General features: G+C 43.0%; 4 protein-coding genes across 15 annotated transcripts in view; 2 read left to right on the top strand and 2 right to left on the bottom strand.

Annotated features, from left to right (window-relative positions):
- Nucleotides 1–4,090: 4,090 nt before the first annotated feature.
- LOC115577182 (gap junction beta-6 protein-like) lies at nucleotides 4,091–7,224 on the bottom strand. Of its 3 annotated transcripts, none has more exons than XM_030410093.1 (7): nucleotides 7,192–7,224; nucleotides 6,999–7,080; nucleotides 6,229–6,400; nucleotides 5,879–6,031; nucleotides 5,085–5,233; nucleotides 4,762–4,997; nucleotides 4,091–4,596 (listed from the first exon to the last, which is right to left on the bottom strand). In XM_030410093.1, the coding sequence occupies exons 3-6, from the start codon at nucleotides 6,397–6,399 to the stop codon at nucleotides 4,787–4,789; spliced, it is 684 nt and encodes a 227-aa protein (XP_030265953.1). In that variant the 5' UTR covers nucleotide 6,400; nucleotides 6,999–7,080; nucleotides 7,192–7,224; the 3' UTR covers nucleotides 4,091–4,596; nucleotides 4,762–4,786. The 3 variants fall into 3 exon arrangements, with proteins under 3 accessions (XP_030265953.1, XP_030265955.1, XP_030265956.1); XM_030410095.1 differs by having other exon boundaries at nucleotides 4,785–4,997; XM_030410096.1 differs by having other exon boundaries at nucleotides 4,791–4,997.
- Nucleotides 7,225–9,388: 2,164 nt separating this feature from the next.
- sap18 (Sin3A-associated protein) lies at nucleotides 9,389–11,841 on the top strand. The gene is made up of 4 exons (XM_030409341.1): nucleotides 9,389–9,588; nucleotides 11,154–11,263; nucleotides 11,393–11,515; nucleotides 11,611–11,841. The coding sequence occupies exons 1-4, from the start codon at nucleotides 9,517–9,519 to the stop codon at nucleotides 11,762–11,764; spliced, it is 459 nt and encodes a 152-aa protein (XP_030265201.1). The 5' UTR covers nucleotides 9,389–9,516; the 3' UTR covers nucleotides 11,765–11,841.
- A 503-nt stretch (nucleotides 11,842–12,344) lies between these two features.
- rtraf (RNA transcription, translation and transport factor) lies at nucleotides 12,345–15,240 on the top strand. The gene is made up of 8 exons (XM_030409946.1): nucleotides 12,345–12,513; nucleotides 13,120–13,244; nucleotides 13,374–13,473; nucleotides 13,809–13,883; nucleotides 13,979–14,067; nucleotides 14,193–14,261; nucleotides 14,420–14,468; nucleotides 14,656–15,240. Exons 1-8 carry the CDS (start codon nucleotides 12,453–12,455, stop codon nucleotides 14,808–14,810), a joined length of 723 nt encoding a protein of 240 aa, XP_030265806.1. The 5' UTR covers nucleotides 12,345–12,452; the 3' UTR covers nucleotides 14,811–15,240.
- A 70-nt stretch (nucleotides 15,241–15,310) lies between these two features.
- Nucleotides 15,311–27,102, bottom strand: part of nid2a (nidogen 2a (osteonidogen)) — a 39,644-nt gene continuing 27,852 nt past the window's right edge. For 6 of the 10 annotated variants that reach the window (XM_030409935.1, XM_030409943.1, XM_030409939.1 and 3 more), the window contains 16 exons: nucleotides 26,984–27,089; nucleotides 26,675–26,808; nucleotides 26,482–26,587; nucleotides 26,173–26,306; nucleotides 25,984–26,089; nucleotides 24,949–25,082; nucleotides 24,758–24,863; nucleotides 23,027–23,156; nucleotides 22,842–22,942; nucleotides 22,584–22,756; nucleotides 22,235–22,364; nucleotides 21,972–22,143; nucleotides 19,957–20,114; nucleotides 18,378–18,501; nucleotides 18,179–18,291; nucleotides 15,311–16,701 (listed from right to left, as the gene is read on the bottom strand). In XM_030409935.1, the coding sequence (XP_030265795.1) occupies nucleotides 16,691–16,701; nucleotides 18,179–18,291; nucleotides 18,378–18,501; nucleotides 19,957–20,114; nucleotides 21,972–22,143; nucleotides 22,235–22,364; nucleotides 22,584–22,756; nucleotides 22,842–22,942; nucleotides 23,027–23,156; nucleotides 24,758–24,863; nucleotides 24,949–25,082; nucleotides 25,984–26,089; nucleotides 26,173–26,306; nucleotides 26,482–26,587; nucleotides 26,675–26,808; nucleotides 26,984–27,089 (1,938 nt within the window). In that variant the 3' untranslated portion in view covers nucleotides 15,311–16,690. The remainder of the gene's footprint in view (nucleotides 16,702–18,178; nucleotides 18,292–18,377; nucleotides 18,502–19,956; nucleotides 20,115–21,971; nucleotides 22,144–22,234; nucleotides 22,365–22,583; nucleotides 22,757–22,841; nucleotides 22,943–23,026; nucleotides 23,157–24,757; nucleotides 24,864–24,948; nucleotides 25,083–25,983; nucleotides 26,090–26,172; nucleotides 26,307–26,481; nucleotides 26,588–26,674; nucleotides 26,809–26,983; nucleotides 27,090–27,102) is intronic. The other 4 variants (XM_030409937.1, XM_030409938.1, XM_030409942.1 and 1 more) reach the window with 4 other exon arrangements.

Below are 27,102 nucleotides of genomic sequence, written 5' to 3'. Positions count from 1 at the left end.
TTTCCAAACCCTTCTGTTGAATGTAGAAAGGAGTAGTATTCTCGCCTAAATAAACCAGTCGACTAATTACTGTAACCGTCTACCGATCGAACAGTGGCATGTGTACATGTACATGATGTGTTGACGTGATGAAATACCATCTGTCACGACGGACAATAGAGAAGCTGCCAGATGGACATTGTCCCGGCTGCCGTGTGCTTTTGATGGATCAGAGCTCTTTGTGCTAAAACAGCCCAAACAGTTAACTCTTGGCCTGCCGCTCGCGACCCGAAAACCTTTTTAAGATATGCAGACAGGGGCGATGTCCACATGAAAGTTACCCACGACATCAAGCAGACCCATTTAGGTTAGATGCACAAGCGTTAAACATTATACGTATGTCAGAAGAACTTTTTGCGAGCTGGTCAACAGCTGGTTTACTCCATGAATGCAAACATGAGTAATGTTGATTCTTGAAGAAGTTATGCCACAGACTGATGACCGCTCAGGGTCAACAAGTGCACAAGGATATAGAGGAAGTACACAACTTTTTTTAGAGATGCATAAAGTTGCACAAAGGTACATAATGTAATGTAATGGCTCAAAAAATGCAAAAGAAGCTGATTTAAAAGTTAATAAGTCAGTATGAAGGTTTAAAATGGTGCATTTAGGTGCTATAAAAATGTATGAAAATATCAGAAGTGGATGAAAGTATGTCATATTATGAATAAAAATAGAGATGCTAGTTGTGCAAAAGTACATAACAGAGTAAAAACAGGTGTCTACATTTTTTTAAAATGTTGATAAAGACACAAGAGGTTGGACTCTGATGGAAAGAACCCACCAAGTGTCCCAGCCTTGATGAACCGTTTCAGATTCAGGAAATACGACACTGTCATTTTGGTTAAGAGTTGCAACTTCCGTTGTACGATCACTTTGACTTCATTCTCTGCAGCAGAACAAACATTTGTGTTCCCACAAACAGAAAACAGGTCGGAAGTTGTGTCTTGCCAAGTCAAGAGGTCAGACGCATGATGGAGGTCTTGCACTGCAACTCCATTTTTAATACCACTGGCGATGACTTAAAGGCGTCAAATTATGAAACAAATTAACACCCATCAGAGGTCTGGTACCTGACATTTTGGGTAATATGTCATCCGCCCTCTTTTTTAAAGCTGCTACATGAGGAGAGCAGAATGTGAATCAACAACCAAACGTTATAAAAAGAATACAGAAGTGTAGAAATCAAAAAGAGCGTACGATCATGAGTTGTCTGCTAGAAACACTGGTTTTAAACTGCCCTAAATGATTCTTTTAAATAATAATTATTTTATTATCATAATCAATTGTATGATCCTTTTTGTTTTAGATAAATGTAGTTTTACTATTGATGCTTGATTGAATAAATTAAAAAAATCCATCAAAAAGTCACTCCTGTACTCTCCACCTGTTTTTTAAGAGAGCAGGCTGGGTGGCAATGGAGAGAGACAAACTGAGGGCAATTAACACTGTAACACATCCTAATTTACCATCAGGCTCTCAGTCTGATGTGCTTTAATGATCAAAGTAAGTCTGGAGTCATTAAAAAGGATCAAATCTGAAAACTGGATTAACTCGAACGCTTTTTGCTCCGCTGTGATCACAAACTAATCTGCGTTCAATAAGTGAAATATTAGAAGCTTCCTGTGCGCCGTCTTTCCCACCGGGAAGTGAACGCAGCACGAGAGGTGCTGATAATCCCGCAGGTGGAAGGATGATAATCCCTCCTCTGCCCTCCCACTTCATCCAACACCATCACTCCAGCATCCACCTGCTGCTTACCGCTCTCCTCTGAAACACGTCTCCCCTCCCGGCAGCTTCTTCTTCCACCTCCTCCTCCTCTTCTTCTTCCTCTTCTTCTTCTTCTTCTTCTTCCACCTCCTCCTCTTCTTCTTCCTCCTCCTCTTCTTCCTCTCACTTCCTCCGTTCTTCTTCTTCTTCTTTCTTTTTTAACTCCCACGGGTGGGCTCGAGGCGTCCAAGCGAGGAGTATAGGTGAGATTAGTGGGAGAGGAGGGGGGGAGGGAGAGAGAGACACAGAGAGAGAATTACAGAGAGAGAGGGAGGGAGAGAGGGAGAGAGAGAGAGAGAGAGTAAAAAAGACAAGAGGCTAGTCTAGTCTAAAAAAAAAGAGGGGGGGAGGGGGGTGCGCGTGTGGAACCTGTCCCGCGAAGGCGAAGCGCAGCGTCCCGCGTGGCCAAGGCCACCCGCCACCGTCACACAGTGGTGTCCCCGCGCATGGGGCGCACGAGGGGGGTGGCGGAGGGTGACGTGCCTGGAGGCGCGCGCGCGTATGCGAGTGTGGACGTGTGGTAGAGAGGCAGGGGGCGACCCCTTCACTGAGAGGCTGGGTGTAGAACTGTTTAAAACAGTTAAAGAGGGAGAAACTTGTTTGTTGTGTTTATTATTTTTTTCTGTCTTCTTTACTTTTAGGCTTCGCTGGTGTTCATATGTGTTGCTCTCTTATCTTAGTGGCAGCTGTAGTCTCTATCGGGAGACAAATAGATAGTAATAATAAACAACAACAAAAACTGACATTAAAGTTTTGTCGGAGAACAAAATCAAATACTAGAAATAATATTAAAAGCTGACATATATATTTTTCCATAACTGAATAAACAAGCTGTTCTCAGAGGAAATTAAGGCCCCTGAACACTGTTTGAAGCTACAAAGGTGGCAGGGTCCGCCACATGTAAACAAAGTAAAACAGTATGAAACTGTTGTCTTTTAAGGTCGGTTTGTTTATTTAGTCATTGGCATAAAAAAATCTAGTTTGTCTTCTGATAACAATATCTTCCTCAAAACTACATAGTGCTCCTTTAAAAGAAATACAAATGACAAATAAAGCCTGCATACTATTTAAGTTAGCATCTCCTGCAGATACTTTCAAAGATACTCCACACATTTATAATTTATAAAAGGTAGCCTGCTGCTTTGTAGCAGGCTGAGCCATTACAAAAACTATTTCACCATGGCTGCTGGTTATAGGATGACATCACCTCCTGATCAGACATTTCTGTTGTAACTTTGTTTTGTCTGTCCCTCAGAGGAGGGGTGGAGGGCCCACAGACCTGTCAGGGGTGCTGCAGTGGCCGCTGGTCACCAGCAGAGGTCACCAGAGGTCAATACAGTAGATCGCTGCTGCTCTAAATGAAAATACACGTTGTTCTTTTCACTCCAGTTCCTTTTCTTTTCTTTTTATGATTTGTAGCTTATTGTATTTTTTCAAGTACAGCATTAAACACTGTGAGAAATAACAAACGCATAATTCCCTGGTGGAAATCAGTGTCATCAGTGCTTCAGCCTCATGCTTTAGCTGACATGTATAAAAAGCAATATATATATTTGATGTATATGTACTTTCACACATCCTATAGGCCAATACCAACTACTACCACTACGTCACATTGTCCTGGAAAAAAAAAAAGGCCCTCGCATCTTCTGGTTCTCCAGTAAGTTATCTGCTGACCGTGTCACTTGCAGTCATTGCCAAAAATCTGTAATGTATGACTTGGTTGAGAATTTATCCAAAACTGAGGTTAGGTCAACTAAAGCATATTGTTGTTTTAAAGGAGCAGTATGTAGGGTTTAGTGGCATCTAGTGTTGTGGTTGCAGATTGCATTGAAAGAAAACAACCTCATCCACCGGTACGTTTGCCACTGAAACTGTGAAAGACACAAGGGACCCCTCTGGAGTTGGGGTCTGGTTTGTCCTTTATGGGCTACTGCAGAAACATGGCAGTGCATCATGGCGGACGCCGCCATTCAAGGCTCATTCTAAGGTAACGAAAACACAAAAACGAATAATAATACACTAGTTTAACAAATAATGAATATTATCAGTTTCTGATGATGTATTCTCTGAGTACGCATCATTCATGCCTCACTGCCAGAGTATGACGTCGTTTTATACATTAAACGACATTTGATTTTTGGCATTTTATTGTTTTTGTTTGTGTGATGCTCCTGATGATATGCTAAAAATAGTCTTTATGCATGTCAGTTTCATTGTCCAAGACCAGAGCGATGTTAGTACCAGGATGATTCACTTAAATCATTACACTTACGCACAATTAAGATAAGATAAAACTTTATTCGTGGACATAAAGTGAGAAATGGTGAGAGGTGGCATTTGTATTCAATGAGCCGTTATTCAATGAATCCATTAAAAACAGAAACAGTTTTCTGTGTGTGTGTGTGTGTGTGTGTGTGTGTGTGTGTGTGTGTGTGTGTGTGTGTGTGTGTGCGCGCGCGTGTCATTACATTAGAATATATAAAAGTTAAAATCATAAAATCTGTACAGTTTTGCGTTGTCATCACTGATTCCATCCTCTCCACCCACTGCATGGTACATTTTTAAGACCTCAGGCATCATAGAAAATGTTCAGTCGTATTTACACATGTTCCCGGGTCATTCTTTGTAATTACGCAGCTTTTTAAAGTGTTTCAAGTCTGTGGAAAGTCTTCTGCGCTGCTGCTCCCTCAGGCCGAGACGAGCAGTTTGTGGTTCGTCTTGTTCTGCGTCCTTTCTCTGCTGGATTTTCGGCATGTGTTCCTCTCCTTCTGACCACAGAGACGCCTGAAAAACAATGTGGATTTATTTGACTGTCTGCATTTTTTGACAATCCAGATGATGGACAGCTGTGGGACGCAAACACTTGTGGAAATACACAACCAGTAGTTGAAACATGGCTAAAACAACAATTGCTGGAATGATTCATAAATTAATCAGTTGATTAATCACCTGACAGTCTGACTGATTAATACCTCTACCTAGTGACGGCCTTGGCGACAAGATACGCCAGCTCGGCCATGTTAAGGACCATGCAGATGGAAGAGGCGGTGGCCATGAAAACAGTGAAGATGGTTTTCTCCGTGGGCCGTGAGATGAAGCAGTCCACCAGGTTAGGACACGGCCACTGGTCGCACTGCACCAGCCGCGGCATCTGGAAACCATCGTACACCACGTAGAGGGCGTACCTGGAGAGAGACAGATACATGCTGCGTGGAGACAGGCGGCATGGTGTGAATGTCTACAAAACCAGCAGTGTGGCGGACAGATCTTACATGAAGCCTCCTTCAAACAGCAGCCTGAACACCAGGCTGCAGGCGTACGTCCACCAGAGGGCCCCGGCTATCGGGAGCCTCCGTTTCTTCAGGGTCTCCAGCTCTTCCTCCTGGCCTTTGTTGCCGAGGAAGCCAGCTCTGCCGGAACCCTGTGACGCAGGACGACAGGTCATGACACGTAAATACGCAGTCAAGTCATGCCGTTACGTGACTTGTGAATGCAGAGATGACAGGGCGTCACGTGGCGAGGCAAGAGACGACACAACAGATAAAATAAGATAAGTCAAGATCAGAAATATGAAAAATTATGTGACAAGGCAAGATGAAACAAGATGAGAAACGGCCAGGGATGACATGATGAGAGGACAAGACAAAGTAAGACATCACATGAGACAAAACAAAGTGAAAATACAAGAAGAAGACACGTCATGACCCGGTCAAGCAATACATGATGTGACGGGACAACCTGTGGCATGATGGGATAAAGTAAGAGGCGATGCAACTTGACAGAATGAAACGAGGAAGTGCATTTCCTGCTGAAAATGCAGTGTGAATGCTGGAGCTTCCACCAATTAGATAAGAAAATGAGATAAGATAAGGAGCAAATGTGACTCGCCGAGATGAGGAAAACACATGAAGCACGACGATATAAAGCAAGAGTTAGGATGACATGACAGCATAAAACAAGGTCAAATGTGCAGAAAGGGCAGAACAACAGAACAAGACAAGTCAAGTCACGTGAAATGAGACCATCTGTTTCTTCTGCCACGACTAATCGAACAGCAGACACACACCTGTAGGAGCCTCCTCTTATCTCTATGGTTACGATAGGCCACGTACATCGCGACCAGCAGCGTTGGCGTGGAGACGAAGACGAGCTGGAGACACCAGAGACGGATGTGGGACACGGGGAAGAACTGATCGTAGCAGACGTTTTCGCAGCCGGGCTGGAAAAGGCAGACACGGACACAGACGTTGGTACGACAAGTGTGCCGCTCCAAAGTCCACTGGAACCCACAGGGAGTCAGTGTGTGAGCTAACCATCATGCACTGCTGTCCTCACACACACACATACACACACCTTGATGGTGTCATCTCATACATGAAGCATGAAAACGGATGTATCCCTGGCTGGGCGCCCTACCTGCAGTGTGTTGCAGGTGAAGTCAGACTGTTCGTCCCCCCACACGCTCTCAGCGGCCACGACTAGCACCATGACCCGGAAAATAAACAGCACCGACAGCCAGATTTTGCCCAAGCTGGTGGAGTGGCGGTTTGCCCCGACTAGCTGAGTGTACAGAGCGGGCCAAGACATCCTGAGGACACAGACACACACATAAGGAACACAGACACACACACACACAGAGGAGAGGATGTGAGCAGTATGAAAGCCGTGTGTTTGCACCAGGTCCGGCTGCTTCCTCTGAACCCCGCATCTGATCGAAACTGAGAAGGGAGGCGGTGGCAGCAGATGAAAGCAGAGACAGGCGGCGAAACAAAAGAGAAGTTTGAAGGAAGAAGAGGATGAGAAGGAATGAAAGTGAGAGGAGGAGGGGAGAAGGCCCAGCGCCAGCATTCATGTGAACTGATGAACCTCTCTGCCCACTGTGGACTGTACTGAACTAAGCCCACTCGACTAAAAAACACACTGAACGCACTGTACAAGCCCACTACTACAGTCGCCATTCACATCCAACCACTGATCGATTTATAACTTATTCAACTGATATGTACTGATACATCTATTACATGGATATATCCATTAAGAGCAGCTATTTCTAGTTATAATATGCTTCTCTAAAGTTAAAAGTACAAGTTGTGATCATGATATATATATATTTTTTTTTCTAAAAATGATTTTCCAAAAGTGTTCCAGTCTTTAGGGAATGACAAGAGGCTGAAGACTTTTCTCACCTTGTGTCTGGAGAGTCAGGTAGTTTGCAGGAAAATATTCCACATGGTCCGTTCCAGCATGAAATCCAACAGCTACAGCTCCCTGTCACATCAGTATATACTTTACATTATATACACTATAATAACAATTGAATTAAATCAGATTATATTAAATGAAATGGGATCTGGAACTTATATCCTGATCAAAACAAACCTGCAGCTCCTGATTCCTTTGCATGCAAGAAAAGATGCGCCACCAGTGTCAAGCCAGCCAGGACATTATGAGACGGCTTCCTGCGGGGACTTTCAGAATAAAACTAACATGGTTTTATTTTGGAGGAAGCTGCCACACGAGCTGAAAATTGGGATAATGTTTTAGGAGAAATGAAGCAGGGACAAAAAAAACTGTAGAGTTAGTTTGATACGATTTGAAAGGTCACCACTACATCCTGTGTTTGTCACTCAGTGTGGATGTAGAATACTGATAAGAGGTTAAGTGAATGATGAAAGCAGTGGAAGGCTGATGGAAAATCAGGCCATTAAAAAATTAAATGGTGAATATTAAAGCAGCAGAGGCTAGGACAAGTTGATTTTTAGTTCCTATGGCTCACTATTATTAATATTTTTATTCTTACTAAGGGTATTACAAACTTTATGTCTCAAGCCCAAGCTAAGATCATGACATCAGTTGGGTTTTCTTTCCTTTTTCTTTTAACCTTGGACAGCTCTGAGGAAACTGTGCAACTGTCGTTTCAGGCTGAGAAGCACTCTTTGCAAAAGTAACATCATGTGTAAAATCAGTGGAGTGCTCCTTTAATTATGCCATGGTACCAATATTAATTCCACGGTAAGAATATTTACAAATGTTCCACAGAGAGACTTTAATCAGTGGAGATTAAAAAAAGGTCACCATTTGTTCTTGCAGGCTGCCCATGAAGGGAGGAAGTCAGGGGCTTGAAAGAACAAACTGTAGTGAAAAGGTGTGTGTGTGTGTGTGTGTGTGTGTGTGTGTGTGTGTGTGTGTGTGTGCGTGTGATCCCTCTGTGACTGTAACAGGACACAGGTAGAGAGTCAGACTGACTGACTTTTCAGATCCTGAGCCATCACTTGGCAGCAGGACAGTGCAGCTCTGTGTGCTGCTAATGACTGTGACCGATGAGCTTTCCACACTGTTTGTTGAAGTGTGGGAGCAAAAAAAAACAACTTCCTCCGTTTACACCGCGGATGCTCACAAAAGTGAAATGCAAACTTCTGAAAAAGAGCCACAGAAATGAAGAATTATTGAGAATCTTGTATAATAATCGTCGTTTTGATTACAAAAGTCATGGAGTACGAGTGGTTTTTGGAGATTTGTACAGTCTGCATATAACGTGACCGCACAGAATGGCAGCAGTGATCTCGAGGGGCAGGAAAACGTCCTGGGTTGACCCGGAGAGGGCGTTAGTGATTCTAATACAGCCATTAGGGGAATAACAGCGGCACTTATTCCTGATGCATATCAGTGAATGGATATCAGTGTCAGGACTGGACTCAAAGAGCCTCTGTTTGATCTGTCAGTCAGGACCAGGCTTAAAAAAAAACAACACAAAAACAAAAAAAAAAAAAAAAAAAAAAGAAAGGGAAAGGCTGGTGGATTGTTTCAAGCCATCCATTCTGATGCGAGGTGGTGGTGGTGGTGGTGAGGATGGGGTGGGGATGCTGGGTCACACAAAGTGAATGAGTAGGGAGAAAGAGAGAGAGAAAGAGAGAGAGAGGTAAAATCGAGCTGATTGTTAGAGTAGCTCCTGATCAGCCGGCCAGCAGGAGAACAGAGGGAGCCAGTGTCAGGATACACACACACTGTACCAACACACACTGTAACAACGCTCACATGCATGTTACCATCAACACACGCACTGTAATGAGTGAGGGGGAAGAGCAGCATGTGACTGAATAGCAGGTCTCGGTTCTGTAGGTGGACTTGGCTGACTGGTCCCGGATCAGCCCCTCTATTCAAGAGTTCTCCGGCGCTTTACAGTATCGTCTCATTGCTGGGATGTTTCTGCACTGTACTTTGTGAGGAAGCCTCGGTGTGCCATATTCAAAGGGAGGAGCGTTTTAAAAAGGATAAAAAGGAAATTAGAATGCCTCGGAAAGTGCCATCCACCAGACATCAAGCAGTGTGCAAAATGTGTTGATCTTCAGTTGCTTTTCAAGCATTAAGTTACTTGTCACCATTAAAGTTAGGTGGCTAATTTATTTATCAAATATCACATGTAAAAAAAGAAAAGAAAAAGAAAGCTGGGGATAAAGTCATAATTGTCATTTATTTTCAATAATTATCTAAATCTTTGCTGTATTTAAAATGATGCACCGTCTCTCTTAAACAGCAGGGGGCGACACTGACGTCACCGGCTGCTAAAGTCAGCCGCTCAAACTTCACCGGAAACGGAAACAGCTCCGGTCTCATTCGTTGCTACAGGAGCTCGAGAAATAGCGAAGCAAGGTGGCAGAAAAATACTCAACTCTGTTCATATATCGGTGAAACATTTTTCAAAAAATGGCCCTCGAGTCGCGGATTACACAGGAAGAAATCAAGAAGGAGCCAGAGAAGCCCATCGACCGAGAGAAGGTGACGAGCCTCGTTCAGCTTGTTTACCTTATGAGCTCGAGCGTAAGCTAGCCCCGTTCTGCTAGCCTTAGATGCTAATTTAACAGTCAGGACACCGGTTGATTTATGTGGTGGACAAACTCCAAAACACTGGGAGAACGCAGTTAGAACGGTTTATGTCCTGTAGATTTTCAAGTTGTGAGACGCTGTACATTAGGATTTAATGTAAATGAAAGGACATTATTTTGGGTAAGTTAGCAACTTCTGCAGCGAGCTAGCGTGCAAGCTAATGGTACCATAGGTAATCATGGATGTTTATTCGTCACCGATAAACAGATCAAGACGTCTTGTAGATTATGTTGCTTACCCTCAGACTTTGGTATTAATGTCTGACCAAACATTGGCCTCGTGGACTGGGAAAACTAATAAAATATATGGTGCGGTTATATTTTAATGTTTTAAGATCATGGGGAGATGCATAAACCTAGAAAAAGGGTAATCTTGTGATCCCACGAAATTCTAGCATGTTCTGATAAATTCGGCTTCTATCTAAACCCAAGCAACACCCAGTTTAGCAATATAAGTAACTTTAGACAGCTCAGTAGTCGATGAAATGCTCTTTGCCCTGTGCACCCCAAAATTCCAGTGGTACAGGTCAGGTATTTCAGGTGTTTCAAACATTATGGCCGCCTCCGTTCAATTCAACTCAATTCAGTGTGATAATTAGTTGGATGTTATAGCCACGCAGGCCACTAGACCACTAGACCACTAGAGGACAGTGATGGTCCAAAACTCCCCCACGGTGAAGGTGAACACAGTAGCATAACATATCCTTAAGAGCAAAATTTAAAAATGCATGAATATGGACCTGAGTATCAGCGTACAGGTATGAGTATAATGGGTTTACATCCAGGAGGTCATGTTGATTATTTCAAGGCAGCATTCATGTTGTTCATAAACATGGAGTACATCAATAGCATTCTATTACATTTTATACCTTCTTTTATATTTTTTTTTTATATATGTTATTTATTTCGGGCATGTCAATTCATAAACATCACATTTCATTATTGTTCAAATAATACAACACACATGGCCGAAAGGGAAAAGCGGGAGAAGCCAAAGCTTATCAAGTCCCGCCCCCATTACCCACAGGATAAAATCTTCATCCTGATCTTTTCTTGTCTTTTGCAATTTACTTTTTCTTTTCTTCTCTTTTTTTTTCTTTTGTTATGACCTTTGACAAAACATATTACAGCAGTAGCATACAGAGCTGAATTCAAGCTCTTGACAGTACATACAGATTACATGTGTGTCTGCACATGTGTCCATATTAGTCCATCATGAGTGAACAACAGTCTCATCTTATAGCCTCATCTTATAGCCAGGCTTGCCACAAAGTCAGAATGTCCAATCGACAGAGAGCAAAAGTCCAGTGTATTTATTATTCGTTGGGATGGTGTAAGAGCCCTTTAATGCATTTTTATATTATTCATCATTATTTAAAGTGTGATTGTATTTTGTGTTGCTCAGTCAGCCATTCTGCTCTATTTACTTTTACTAATACTGTTGCGTAATGCTTCCAGACCTGCCCCCTTCTGCTGCGAGTGTTCACCACCAACAGTGGCAGACACCACCGACCAGATGAGTTCGCCCGTGGCAACGTTCCCTCTAGCGAACTGCAAATATACACATGGTAAGACCAAGTACATCTTACTATATTTCTCTGGTCAAAGGAGCATTTGCCAGAGATTGCAGTTGAGTTTGTAAGACACGTTGTTCAATAGTGTTTGGAGCAGGAGTCTGATTCTCTGTGCTCTTTAAGGATGGATGCTACTCTGAAGGAGCTGACGAGCCTGGTGAAGGAAGTTTATCCAGAGGCCCGGAAAAAGGGGACCCATTTCAGTTTTAACATCGTCTACCCTGATCCCAGAGGGAAAGTGTATAGGTTGGTATCACTCCAGCACGAGCAGTCCACTTGCTAAATGGTGATTTTGAGCACACTGTATATTGAGATACATTCCTGTCCCCCCCCCCTCTCAGGTTGAAGGATATTGGCAGTACAGTGTCTGGCAGGAAGGGCACGGATGACTCCATGACGTTGCAGTCTCAGCGCTTCCAGATTGGAGATTACCTGGATATAGCTATCACGCCGCCCAACAGAGCCCCACCCCTTGCCCGCATGAGGCCCTTCTGAACTTGCACACGCATAAACACACATACCGACATGCATACATAAACCAACACGCATCAGCCTGAAGTTTTTTTTTTGTTTTTTGTTTTTTTTTTAATCCTTTGCATCGTCTTGGATGGTTTTTGCCTCATTTTTTAAAATGTTTCGTGAAATAAAGTTGTCATTTTCAACAAAACTTCTGCCTTTTTCTGTGTCAAATACTGTGAGAAGGTGTCATGAATCTTACATTTGTGGATGTTTAAGTGCAGGAAGTTGTATTTATATTATGTAGACACACACCATTTTATTGGACAAGGTGTCCCAATCCCATATGTATTTGGAGTCAAAATGTTTAGTGGCACGCTTGGTGTGGTTTCAAATTAGTGGACATAATTAATTAAATTAAAACTGCTGGAATTTAACTTCAAAACTCAAATCTGTGTTTTTGAGGACTTGGGGAACAGAAAACACCTTCTTTGTATCAAAATATCAGAGGGTAAGGGTCAGATCTCTCATAAAATGCTGTGCAGACACATAGTGCAGGCGGTCAGTAAGGATGGTTTTATTTTGATAGTATAAACAGGAAATCACAGGCTCTCCCTCCGGCAGCGCATGCGCAATACCATATACTAACAGCTAGGAGAATACACAGCCAAGTTAGCATACAGTTAGCTACAGATAGCGGTGACTTATACACAAAGCAGACGTAGAAATGTTTCGGAGAAAATTGACAGCACTAGATTATCACAACCCCGATGCATTTGACTGCACAGGTGAGCGAAAACTCCTCAAAGACAGCTTGACTTTTGTTAACTGAGTTAAACGTGGAGCCGGCTAACGTGTATGCGTGGAGAAGTGTCACTGGAGACAACGACATACCAAACTCTGAGAATAAAATAGTCGTTTTACAATACTTTTGGGCCTAAAAGCCTATATGTGTGTTAGAATATAACACACAACATTGGACACCCTATTTGTATACCTCACTTTTATTCGGAATAGCTTATTCTAAAATTCACTGTACATTTGAAAGAAAACGCTCAATTTTACCCATGAAATTAGTGCTACTCGTAACTTTAAACCGAGCAATATTGCAACAATATGAGAAAAGATATTTTATGTGGATATGTCAGGTCAGATTTTGTGCTTACATCTAGACTAATCTAAATATAACACTGTCAAAGTTGTGCCTTTAGCACTGCTAGCTACCCATTTGCGTCATGTGATAATTAGCTATTTAGCAGACAATATTAAAATCGAGATTAATACATCGATTTATCCAGCTGCTTCTTATACACGATGCAGTATGTGGCTGCTGAGATGTTGCCATTAGTCCATTGATTTGCTGATGTGTCTCTTGCCTCTCCTCTCCTCCTCAGACGAGACTCAGTTTAGGAACTGCATTGTGTGGCTGGAGGACCAGAAGATTAGACATTATAAAATAGAGGACAGAGGGAACCTGAGGAACATCCCCAGCTCAGACTGGCCCAAAGCCTACCAGCAGGTGAGACCAGACCACCACCACGCTGCCAGTCACTGAGAGATCAGGACCCATTTGACTAATAGAGGATGCCACCTTAAAGCTGCCATGAATGGATCTACATGTGTTTGAGTGTCCTGTGCCTGTGTGCAGTACTTGCAGGACGTCAACTGTCCATTTGGAGGTCCGGAGAGGCAGGAGGCTTTGGACTGGTTACTGGGCCTGGCTGTACGATATGAATATGGAGATAATGGTAAGAGCTCAGTGTGTTGTCTAACATGACGTCGGTGAAAAGTTTACTCTGGATCAAGCGACTGTTTGGCAAAGCTGATCATCTCTATCCAAACAGTATGGCTGTAATATATGCAATTCACGCTCTGCCACGACGCTGTCATGCTGATGATGAGCAGTAGAGGGAGACATTGTAGAAGGAATAATATTTTTCTAATGGTGCCAGCTCACCAGATCACCTTTTACAGGAATAAAACAAGAAATTTAAAGTTAAAAACATGTTCAAAATAACCTTAATATCCACACGACATGCTAATATTCAGTGTACATGAGGGTGTGTTTCGTGTCTTTCCTCAGTGGACAAGTATAAGAACTGTGAGCCGCTGGCAGCTGCCAGCAGCAAGGCAGCTGACCCTCTCATCAACCTTGACGGTCAGTAGAAACACTCTGCTCCTCTGCCCGTCCGTGCACTTTGACCACTTTGTTTCAGGCGAAATATTAAATCATCCCTCATTTGTGTTTTGCAGTTAATTCTCCAGATTTCAAAGCAGGGGTGATGGCTCTGGCCAACATCCTCAAGATACAGCGACATGACGACTACCTGGTCATGCTCAAGGTGCAACTGAGCTCATTTCTGTATTTGATGACACATTATGATTTTGGGTCTCAGATTCATGACCGAGTATATACTTTAAATAGAAAATTGTCATTTCAATCCATTTGTCTTTGTGCTGCTGTCAGGCCATTCGTATTCTGATCCAGGAGAGACTTTCTCAAGAAGCCATTGCCAAAGCCAGCCAGAATAAAGAGGTACTGTACGCTGAAGATGCACATATTTTCTATCAGGATCGATCGAAGCAGCAGAGCTCGAGGTTTTCAGACTTGAATGCTTTGTTTCTGTTGCATAGTGTGGCTCGGCTCTACTCTACTCACTTGTGACACACTCTGTATCTGTGCTTATTATCCAGGGTATCCCAGTAGCTTTAGACAAGCACATCTTGGGTTTCGACACCGGAGGTGAGTCCTGCTTTTCGTTATGTAGAAGTACAGGAAGTGCACAATGATGTCAGAGTGTTTGTTTGGATTTTTTTAAAAGAAAGATGATGTCAGTCAGGGGTCCCCAACCTTGTAGGACATGTGAAGAGTAAACACATGTATCCAGTAAAACTTCACGGACCAAAAAGTAAAATACGTTTCCTCTCAGATGCAACTCTGAACGAAGCAGCCCAGATCCTCCGACTGCTGCACATCGAGGAGCTGAGGGAGCTCCAGACAAAGATCAACGAGGCCATCGTCGCCGTTCAGGCCATCATCGCCGACCCCAAGACAGACCACAGGCTGGGCAAGGTCGGCAGATGAGAGTGAGGACGAAGAGAGGGACGCTGGAGGAAGGAAGGACGGACTGAACCGCGGGGGTTTTAATTTGATTTTCGGAGGAAAAGCGGTTGAATTGGACATAAATGAGTTCGGATTGGGAATTTTCCTAGAGTTGAGAGAATGCCAAGTTGTCACATGTTGTCTTTCATTTTTGGTATACATGTTTCGATAAATACACATCAGAACACGTTACAATAGTTGCTGAAGAGTTTAAAAAAAGAATTTCTTTAAAGACTTTGGTTTAACCCTTTGGTAACCTCCAGAAACCGCAGAGAAGCTGCAGAAACATTCAAATCGGCGGTTATATATTTGTGTCATACAGAGAAAACTTTTTTTGCAGATGGAGGAGAACCTTATTTTGAAATGGTTTACACTGACGCTGTGTGGGAATATATAAATACAGCTGAACAGAGTTTGTCTTCTGTGCTTCTTGTGTGGTCGGTGCTTGGTGATAATAACAAAATACGAACACACAAAGTTTGTCAAGTACCAAATCACATTTTATTGTTATAAATATCACATCTTATAAAAAGATAAAGATTTAAAAAGTAGTAGTAGTAAAAATATTTGGCAAAATAAAGGAAGTAACGTCATCTTGTGTGTGAAATACAGATTAGTAGTGCAGAGTAATGTGGCGGGACTGTAGTCACTGATCTGACTGAAGCAAACGGCGCTGAGGGAATTACATTATCACTTTGTAATCTGATTACAAAAACTATTTCAGTCAAATGGCAATGATTTGCTGCTTGGCATATTTCATAGAATTGGTTTGGGAAAGGAGCGTTTTTGTCGAGGGTTTGATGTAAAGACTGATACCACTTTTGTCTTTTATACTAAATGTTCAGTGAGAGCCAGGAGACGAGGTGAAGCTTAGCTTAGCATGAAGACTTAAAGCAGGGGAACCAGCCTGGCTACATGGCAAAAAATAGGCGGGAAATCCCCTCGATATAATTGTTTTACATTTCAGCTTTTTTAAGTATTACAAAAACAAGACCGATACCACTTTCATGTCTTTAAATTAAATGATAAGCTTGCTAGAGAATGTGAAACTTAGCTTAGCCTAGCATAAAAACTGGAAAGCATGGGAAAACAGCTAGCCAGGCTACCCGCCATGAAATGGTAGCAATTCCCCTTAAATACACAAATTGTTACCTTTCAGTTTTTGTAAGGCTTAAACAAAATATAAAAAAGGTATTGATTTCTCAGTTCCTCCCTGTTTCCATCCTTTACGCTACTAAGCTAACCGTCTCCTGGCTCACAATCATTGTCTGCTGTACAGACATAAAGAGGATCACAAGTTTCCTTCAACAATCTGCTCTTCCTTGACCATCTTTATATATCTGCCGCGAAAACAGTCTGAATGCTAATTAATTTGCCTGAATTTAAAAGCCAACAGAAATCTGATGCTTGATTTTGCCACAGAACTTTGGCTCCAACAGTTTTAAAGCTCTTCGTGTCATTCCTCTTTGGCTTTAACAGAAAAAAAACCTTCACTCACGTACATTTTAAAATCTGATTTCATTGTTCTGTAGCTTTAATCGATAGAAAAACAACTCACGTACAAAAATACAGTAGAAAAAAAGAAACTAGAAATGAGGTATAAAACAAATTTACAAAACAATTATTTGGGGGTTATATCTTGAAGGAGAGATAATGGGGGTGGGGTGGGGTCAGGGTGAGTGGAGGGGTTGTAAATTTGCTCCGACAGTCGATCTGGCAACAGGAAGCCATCTTGCTTCCTACTGAGTGTCCTTTCTTCTGAGGGACACCGGAGAGGGCACTTTTATGGGTGGTCCTGCCCTCTGATCAGGAACTGCCCCAGATCTTTAGCACCAAAGGACCCCGCGGCTGCCAGTCCGTCGTTAGTGAGTCCCTGAGACACAGAAGTCAGGAATTTAGAAGACAAAACGGCTCATTTTTGTCACATTTCTAGGGGAAGAATCCTTTTTTCTTTAAATTTATAGCTGCCGGAGGAAATGAAGAGTCTTGATTTTCTCTTCCTGTGTGAATCCATAATGTGTCAAGATGAAAGCTTTTAGTGCTGCGGTGGCCTAATGACAGAACAAACAGACCCTCCATCCTGAACAAAGCCCTACACTTAACAGCTTGTGGCGACTGAGAATCATCTCCCGTAAAGAGCATGTGTGAGTGTGTGTTCATGTATTCAACAATAACAGCTTTTAAGCCTCCTAACAAGTGTGTTTTAGAGCTGTCATCATGGTCGGAATTACACCGCTCATCTTTGAAGCGAGCGGCTGTTGTTCTGTCTGAGGCTTTAGAAAGTGTGCAGACGTGACATTTGCAGCAACGCACACGATCGACAGCCGTCATTCTGACCGTTTTCACAGCTCCTCCGTCGGGAGCAGGTTTTACACTCTGCGCGGCTCTGACAACCACATCGACCAAGGTGCTACTTTAGGGATTATCCTGTGTTTAGAGGCCTACTTTTTACTTTACCATGAGGCTTTGAAAGGACTAGAGGCCATCTGCAGACATCAACACATCAAACATGACGCACACAAACACAAAATACAGGTAGAGGGTCGCACACAGCTGTGTAATCATTGTTCTTTGGTCTCCTATACACACACACACACACACACACACAGGTTACAAGTAGAGGGGCGCAGACAGGTGTGTAATCATTGTTCGTGGGTGTGTGTAACACAGGTAAAGGTGTGGAGTAGAGTAGTAAGCCAGCTGTGTGATGGGTGCAGGGTGATGAAACACAAAGTTTCACGCAATAAAAGATGCGTTTAAATAAGCTGAAAATAGAAATCAGAGAATAGACCTATTAAACATCCAATATTCTGGTAAATATTTCTCTTCTATTACTCATACTTAATATGTTATCTGGTTGATTTATACAGTTACGGATGTAAATTTAGCCCCCCTGGTACATCTACTGCCTCTCCTGTGTGGACACAGACAGAAGGACTGAAGCTGCTCTGCTGATGTGCTGCTTTCACAACGCCGCCTGTGCAGACGTTGTGTAAGAAGTTCATATACCCTGCAATTCTACAGGACCTGAATGCATCATTCTCCTCCACCACCCTCCTGTGTGGGGTTAACTGTGTTTTTTTTGTCTCGGTGTAAAACGTAAAAAGCCTTCAGGGTTTAGGCGACATCTGGTGGGAGTTGACCGATTTGATGACATCACTGCACACAAACCAAATAGCTCACTGTCTGGTGCACCTTCAAGTCTGTGTGTTTGTGTGTGAGTGTGTGTTGTCGTTATACAGAGCCGAGATAACCCGTCTCAAGAGTTGGAAAAGACTGTGTATAAGTGAAAGAGAGTGATCGTGTGTTTAGCTTCCATTAAAATGTAAACAAAAGTACACTTATCTCACCTGATAGACACTGGCTGGTTGCTATGGCGATGCCGTACAGGTGGGAGCGCTGGTCGGGCAGGTATTCATCAGTGAACTGACTGCTTTCTTTGCTCACTACGATCACTCCGTCCCTACGAGGCAGCAGAGACATTTCATTGACCACCCGTCATGGTGAAGTATAAAACAAACAGCCAGAGAGATGAACAAACATGGCTACCTCCTCCAGTCAGTGTAATAGAAGTGGTTCCTGTAGTAGACCATGCTGAACGGATAGTTGAGGCTGGAGTGGATCACTCTCCGGCCTGAACCATCTGGGGATACACACTCTAAACGCTTCGTTCCTGATGTACAGAGAAAGAAAAAGGTGCATCGTTATAATCTGAAGGTCACTGTTCAGCTGACAGTGACCAACACAGCACGGCGGCCAACACTGTATTTACTTTAGTAAAAGTAGCAACACAGAATGTAAAAATACTGTCACGGATTCAAGATCAACATTTGGAGTAAAAGTATAGAATTACTTTACACAAAATGTACTTCAAGTATCAACAGTAAAAGTACTCTTTATGAAGCAGGAGGGCCTCTTTCTGTGGATTCTTATATATTACACCATCACCGTTAGCTTTCCCTAGAAATCAAAACCTGAAGGACGGGGTCGCAGGGTAGGAAAGAAACAAAGCCCCGCACAAATCACAAATGGTCAAAGCAAACTGGTCCTTTGGTGTCTTAGAGGTGGCAGTGGGAATAAAACTCACAGCCACAGATTCTATCAAAAATGATAAACGAACAAAAACACATTGGACCCAGAAACCGAAAGTGAAGTGGAAGTCACTGATCAGGGAGGAAACAAAATATATAAAAACTGGCCAAAAGAAAAAAATCTCATCATTGTTCTTTGGTCTCCTGTATCCACACACAAAGGTTACAAGTAAAGGGGCACAGACATGTGTGTAATCATTGTTCGTGGGTGTGTGTAACACAGGTAAAGGTGTGGAGTAGAGCAGAAAGCCGGCTGTGTGATGGGTGCAGGGCGATGAAACAAAGTTTGGGTTCTTCATGCAATAAAAGATGCATTTAAATCATCTGAAATAAATCTGTTTTTTGACCTTCAGCGTTGAATCCAACAATTTCTGTTAGCATTGCCTTCTTTTCAATCAGAAAAAACACCTCTTAAACATTAAATATTCTGGTAATCATTCATCTCTCCCCTAAAACATCTACTCCCTCCCCTGTGTGGACACAGACAGAGGGACTGAAGCTGCTCTGCTAATGTGCTGCTTTCACAATGCCTCCTATGCAGACATTGTGGTCCCTTTGTGTCTAAAAAGTGGCAGTGGGAATAAAACCCACAGCCACCCACTGGACCCATAACCAAAGGTGAAGTGGGAATCACTGATCAGGGTGGAAACAAAATATATAGAAACCGGCCAAAAGAAAGAAAGCTCAAACACTCAGTCCAGATATTTAACCCCAAACAGAAACCGCAGGGAGCCAACTGATGGTGTTGACTCCCTGAAAACACACAACCATCTGAGCAGGAGAACTGCAGCCCCCTGATAAAACCTCCCAGCTGACTGACTGCAGCCAGCTGAGGGAGAACATCACAGGTGCACCCAATAGATCCTGATTACCGGTCACCTTGATCTTAAGAAACCCCTGTTCACATCAGGACCTTGGGGGAATCTCTGATCTGTCCAAACAGTACTTTAGTATAGTACTTAGTAAATATACTTGTAATTTAGTACCAGTAATGGTGGAAGCAGTTGTTCAGTAGTCACAGTGACTGTGGTGTTTACCTGCATCGGCCCAGCAGACCTGTCCTGAAGACGAGTCAAATGTAAGAGCGTTTGGCAAACCAACCCCATCAGACACCACCACCCTGCGGTTCTGACCGTCCACCGACGAACTCTCGATCTTCGGAGCCTCTCGGTTCCAATCTGTCCAAAACAGAGTGCTGAGGGGAGAGAAACAGGAGTGAGGGACTGGACATGGGAGACACAGGATCCAGGCTGGAGACTCACTCTAGACTTTAGAGAGGAAAGCAAACATATTTTTGCAGTCACTGTGTTTTCTGCTTTGGTATGGAGCGCTGAGATCTGGCTAATATAATGAGACAAGAGAAAAACCACACACACACACACACACAAGAGTGGGTACATATGGGTACAAGAGCAAAGGGCTCGAGGGACCGGCTGTCTCATACTGATGAGGTCACGGTCAGGTTACTCTGAGCAACATGCGACCTCTGACCCTCAGCTTTCCCTGGGCTTTCTGGTGGCTGCTTCATCTGCATACATCAGAAAACACTGACCACACTGACTAACACAAGCAGACATGTTTTCACTTTGAATAAACTTCATATTTCTTCTCAGTGTGTTTTTGTGGAGGATCAAATCATTTTTTATTGTTTGCAACATTTCAAAACACCTAAACGTTGGATAGAACAGCTCCGGGCGGAGTGTGTGTGTGGGCTGTTTATGACGCCACGCTGCCGCATGTGGGGCAGTCCGCTGGGAACGACAGGTAACACACACCACATGAGCAATCAACCCATACACACACACCATATGTTTATGAGTGTGTACGTTATTCAGTCTGATGAACCTGAACCTATGGGCTGGCAGATGTTGCTGTGAGACATTCACACACGTGCGCATGATTTTATAGTGTGAGTGTGCTAGCTGTGTGTGGTTATGTTTCTGCAAGTGTGTGTGTGTGTGTGTGTGTGTGTGTGTGTGTGTGTGTGTGTGTGTGTGTGTGTGTGTGTGTGAGAAAGGGCAACATGTGTTGGCTCAGAAATCACAGAGCACATGCTTAATCATAAGTGTACCCGTGTGAGGCAGTAATTACCTAGGACTTGGCTTTTTGTCAGAAATGCACACATATACGCAAACACATACATACACAGACACACACACACACACACACACACTTGGCCTTCAGTCAGAGAGCACACTTTGAACTGTCAATCCAAATAACGTGAAACACACATTTAAGGTTTTATGATTCAGGTTATTGCTGCAATGTTAAATCATTTGTATCACACACATTAACACACACACACATGCACACACACGCACACACACACACACACAGACTCTCTCTGACTCACACACAGACACATACACGCTCTGTTGTGAACACACACATACATGCATACCTGTTGATTATGTGATTAGTACCAATGATGAAAAGCAGATGTTATTCCTGGAGAGCTGACCGATGACAGCCCTGTACTTTCATGTGTGCGTGTGTGTATGTGTGCGTGTGTGTGTCCAGGTTTAACAACATCAGTAAATCCAGTGCAGTTTTTCTTGGCTCAGCTTAGTACAGAAAGCATTAAAAGTCACTTAAATGACATTATTATCAAACACACTCCACCCTGAGAACCACCACCCATCGATTTCCCTGCAATCGCCCATCTCGTACTGATGAGGTCATGTTTGTGTCACAGTCTCCTGACTCAACCAGACTCAACAAGAATCCTCTCCGCTAAAGGCTTTAAATATTTAAAAGTAAGCTGTTCTGCACTAATGAATTAGACACAGGCTGTGTTGACTCATAGCCTGTCTGAGGATTAACTGTGACGGACTTCATGATCGCGGTAATGGGCTGGAAACCATCTGTGCGCTCGTCTGATATGAAACCACTCTGGATACAGTGAGAGCTCATTCTGCTTCGGGATGTTACGCTTGATCGCAGAGAGAGTGTGTGGGCGCCTGTTTGTTTGTACATGTTTGCAAATAAACTGTGCCAAAGCTTCAGAAGTGGCGGGTTTTGTGAGATGGATATGGACAAAAAGAGAGTCTACCCGGAGGAAGAGACCACTATGATGGCGCGGGGGTTGACCAAGTCCGTGTCGAACAGCGTCCGCCTCCCGCTGCCGTCCAGGTTGGCGCTTTCGATCATGTCAGGGTTTGAGTCGACCCAGAATATCAACCTACGTTTGACGTCCACCGCCAAACCCTCTGGACTGACCAGATCTACAAACAGACCATACAGAAAGTATTGACATCAATTAAACGTCAAACAACTTCTAGAAATGAGGGAGTGTGTCTGTGTGTGTGTTCTTACTTGTATTAATGAGGATCTCAGGCTCAGCTCCAGGAGCCATCGACGCTCTGTTGATTGTTCTCGCAGACAAATCTGTCCAATAGACTCGGTTCTCTCTGCAGTCATAGGCTATTCCGACAACTATAGAACCCTGGACACACACACAAAAACACAAACATGTTAACATGATTACAGCCACATCAGTGTAGACCCTCTAGCTTCTACCAGATGTCTACAGGTATCAGACAGATGATTTAAGATGATTTGAGTACATTTCAGGCCTAATAAATAAATAAGCAAAGAAGAAGAAGAGCTGTCAGTGAGCATATGATTAGTACAGTATGTGTGTATTTATCCGTTCATCTCTTACATGTAGAGTCAACAGAGTTTTGGCCCGGGTCGCATCCAGTCTGGTACCGTTTAACGGCAACGCCCCTATTTTCTGTCCCTGAGCGTACAGCAGTGTGATGTCAGCGTTTGTGGGAGGGGTCACATCTGGGCGGGGCAGTGGGCGCACGGTGGGCGGGGCCGCTGAGGGAAGACCTGGGACAAGACAGGACGGATAAAAATAGTTTGTGTTCCGTTCACCACGTAAACAAACGTGTAGTACAGGTGTAAAGATGCTCACATGCAGGTTTGACGACATCGTGTGATCGAGTGCCAGGAACCTCCCGGCCGTCCTGGTCCACACACCAGCAGTAAGTCGTCTCTCCATAACACTGGACTGGACTGAGAGACAATTCAAAAGTAATTTGTTGTTAAAAAAGTAATTTAAACTATAGTTTTTTGTTGTGTGTGTGTTTGTGTGTGTACCTGAATTGCCCATCTGGCTCACACTGAGGCAGGTACTGTTGTGGCTCTGGTTTCCCGCCATAGTGCTCAATCAAACTGCTCCTCCATCGCTCACACACACTCTCCAGGCGCTGGGTCGGAACCACAGGGACTGAGGGGGACACGAATCAAACACGCCCAACATTGATAATCCAAGTTAAAAATAATACTCCGCGGCTCTAAAATTACAATTTGGATCCTATCCTACTGTGATGCGTCAGTATTTAGTTGTATTCTTAGTGTGTTTTCTTGCTCTAGTTTATACCCCAGTAAGAGGTGGAGTACTTGATTAATGGTGCAGGAAGGCCCTGTGTTTAAAGAGGCGCACACTCACACACACATCTTGCTTTTGTCAATACTGTTTACCTCATAAAAGCCCTTTAATAACTCACTTTATAGGAGAGCTTAAGAACTAAACCCAAAACCACTTTAGGCTTCCACTAATGTTTATACTGGCCTCTCTCTCGGCCTCAGTAAATTTCTAATGTGAGACTGCACAGTTTCTCAACTAAGACACAGATAAGGATGATATTTGAAGGGCGGGTGAGAAGAGATCAGAGAGGGGAAGAGAGACAAAGACAAAAAAAAACAAGTAGACTGATGTCTCTCACTAAGTTTTTCCAGCAGGATTTATTTCAGTGGCGGTTATGAATCACTTGGTTTTTTCATCTATTTACTGTTTCACCACATGACCAACTGAATTAGTGGTTCCTGTGTCTCTTCCCAGAAATGGACAGCACATGGACTGTCCACTATATCATTGATATTTCAATCCTCAGGCTGACTTACTGTGTTGGCAGTGAGTTGTATGTGGGCAGGCATAAATACACAGTACATGTATTTATGCCTGCCCACATAATAATACTAACGTCAACCTGCGCATAAATAGTTTGACGGCGGATGTTTGATGGCGGCGTCACGTAAACTGCTAAATTTGTTGCAAATTTAATTCATGAATGCAACTTTCTTCCTCCAGTTGTACTGAGAAAATGTGATTCATTTATTGTAAAAGTTGCATATTTGAATATTTAAGTAAAATTTAAAAAATATAAAAACAAATTAAATGGTAGAATAAATAGAAGGAAAAGTGTGTTTGCACTGTGCAGCCTCCAGGTGTGAATGAGTGCAAAGTAGGAGTGACACAAATATAAGAGCTCAGGTGAGTTTTCAAAAAGGGTTAACTCATGTGTTTTGGTGTGTCTGTGCATCTGCAGGGCGGGTGTAGCACTGTTTTGTCACTCAGCTGCTCATGCAAACCCGTCTTGTTTTGGTTTGGTTGCCTGGCAATAGGGAGCAGCTCATTTTACCACCAAATGACCGCTTCAGATGTCTCGGATGGTCATAAATGGAATTCATAGCTAGAGCTGAATTTATAGGACGGCCTCTGTGTGTACACTAGAGTCTAAGTGAGAGGGGTAAAGAACCAAGTCAGGTATTTTCTCTGTAAATTGTTAATTGCCACAAGGACATTACTTATATATCAGATATTTCTTTTGGATTTGTTATTGTTTGTTATTTTACCAATTCTACCAAAGTAATTATGGAGTATTTTTGTCACTTTGAGTCCAGAATCCAGTAGGCTTCACAGATGCTGGTAAGTAGATTTTGTTACCTTCAAATAGAGTTTTCCCCATTCACAGTCGTTATGCTAAAATAACCAAGAGCCACAAATCACTGTCTGATCAAATATCTAGGAAATTCAAAGTGTCTCACCTGATTCGTCACAGTTTACAGGTGGTATACCAGCTGTTGTCCTGGTTCCTGCTCTCTCCTCTCCCCTACCGTCCACACACCAACAATGTCCAGTGGAGCTGTGACACTGCGACAGAATGATTACAATTAGAACAAAAACAAAAGAGAAACATTAAAACAAAGGAGAAAGAAGAATCCATCTCAAGATTTACCTGTTGAGCTGAGTACTGTCCATTAGGGTCACACTGCGGTACGAAGGCTCCAAACAGAGGATATCCCTCCGGACTGGTTGTCTGAACGCTGTCTCTGTGCTGCTCACACTGAGTCTTAGGACGCTCTGGTTCATCTGGAGGGGAATGACCAAATTTAAATAAGTTATCTGGAAACACACAAGGGTTCCTGGCAAACCGTAATTTGTTTTCCTTTCCAAATTTGAGAAACTAGTTCAGCTGACTCATTCAAAAGTAAACTCAAAACACATTTATTCCCATCAGCCTACAACCACATTTAGACTGCCTTAAGTGTTAAACTAAAGACAGTCAGCTCATATTCAGTTTCACTGTTTTATGTGCATATTTAATATTGTTGTATTTTACCTCATCTTGTCTATATTCTTAACTACTCCCAATATTGTGTTTAAAATGCAGATGTGTTCTATCTATGCAGATGATATGCACTTTGTTGTCTCTCTTCAGACACAAAGATGGAGGTTGTGCATCCCGAGGTGTCTCCTCATAACTTCAGTTTGGCAGTAAGAAAACTGAATTATTTCGTCCTGATCTGTGACAGTGAATGAACCCAGAGCCCTGCATTCAGTCAATCACTTGTATTAACAATGTTTACAATGTTTTGGTTTTGTGTTGCTAAGATTTTCTGGCATGCAAGAACTTCCTAATAATGAATTCTGACTTCTGCAGCACATCTCTACTGTTAGATGAATAGTGTCTCATTCATAGACTTATTGTGAGGTATTTTGGCACAATCCATACAACCATCTGGTGCTCATCATGGTCATTTCACATTCTGTGGGTCTGCAATCTACAACATTTGGCTCGGTTCAAGCTCTTCTCATATTGTTTAAACTCTATACTATAAATATTTCTGGCTGGCCTCATAAAGAATGCTTGTCAGCTTGTGCAGCTCATCCAGAATGCTGCAGAATGTTTGTATCTGACTCCTTGTTATATCCACTGTAAACATATCCCACGGGGTCTTTGGCAGGTTAAAACTAGAACTAGCAGTCTCACCTGGTCTGTCACAGTCTTTAGGTGCTGTACCAGGTGGAGTCCTGGTTCCTGCTCTCTCCTGCCCCGTTCTGTCCACACACCAACAATGTCCACTGGAGCTGTGACACTAACAAAACAAAGAAAAATAAAGTTAGTCAAAGTATCATCACTCAGTTGTAAAAGACAGTTGTATAGGTGTGTCAGGCTAACCTGTAGTGGTGTGTACTGTCCATTAGCATCACATTGGGGTACATAAGCTCCAACTATAGGATATCCGTCTGAACTAGTAGCCTGCGCTCTCTCTCTGTGGTGCTCACAGTGAGTTTTAGGATGCTCTGGTTCATCTGGAAAACATCAACAAGTTTACACAAGTTATTAAGGAACACAAATTGTTTCTAGGAATTCTCAAATTGCAGGTCAGGGTGATATTAACTCAATTCCACATCAGCCCTGGCAAGTTATTTTACTGAGGCAACAAATGGTGGGACCACAACAAGCAGCTTGAACTAGCAGTCTCACCTGGTCTGTCACAGTCTTTGGTTGCTGTACCAGGTGGAGTCCTGGTTCCTGCTCTCTCCTTCCCTGTTCTGTCCACACACCAACAATGTCCACTGGAGCTGTGACACTAACAAAAAAAAGAAAGATAAAGTTAGTCAAGGTATCATCACTCAACTGTAAAAGACAGTTGTATAGGTGTGTCAATCAGGCCAACCTGCAGTGGACGGTACTGTCCATTAGCATCACATTGGGGTACATAAGCTCCAACTATCGGATATCCGTCTGAACTAGTAGCCTGCGCTCTCTCTCTGTGTTGCTCACAGTGAGTTTTAGGATGCTCTGGTTCATCTGGAAAACATCAACAAGTTTACACAAGTTATTAAGGAACACAAATTGTTTCTAGGAATTCTCAAATTGCAGGTCTGGGTGATATTAACTCAATTCCACATCAGCCTTGGCAAGTTATTTTACTGAGGCAACAAATGGTGGGACCACAACAAGCAGCTTGAACTAGCAGTCTCACCTGGTCTGTCACAGTCTTTGGTTGCTGTACCAGGTGGAGTCCTGGTTCCTGCTCTCTCCTGCCCCTTTCTGTCCACACACCAACAATGTCCACTGGAGCTGTGACACTAACAAAACAAA

This window comes from Sparus aurata, chromosome 24 (genome assembly GCF_900880675.1).
Source record: "Sparus aurata chromosome 24, fSpaAur1.1, whole genome shotgun sequence".
In the NCBI taxonomy this organism is placed as follows: Eukaryota; Metazoa; Chordata; class Actinopteri; order Spariformes; family Sparidae; genus Sparus; species Sparus aurata.
This window is presented reverse-complemented; position numbering and strand designations above follow the sequence as displayed.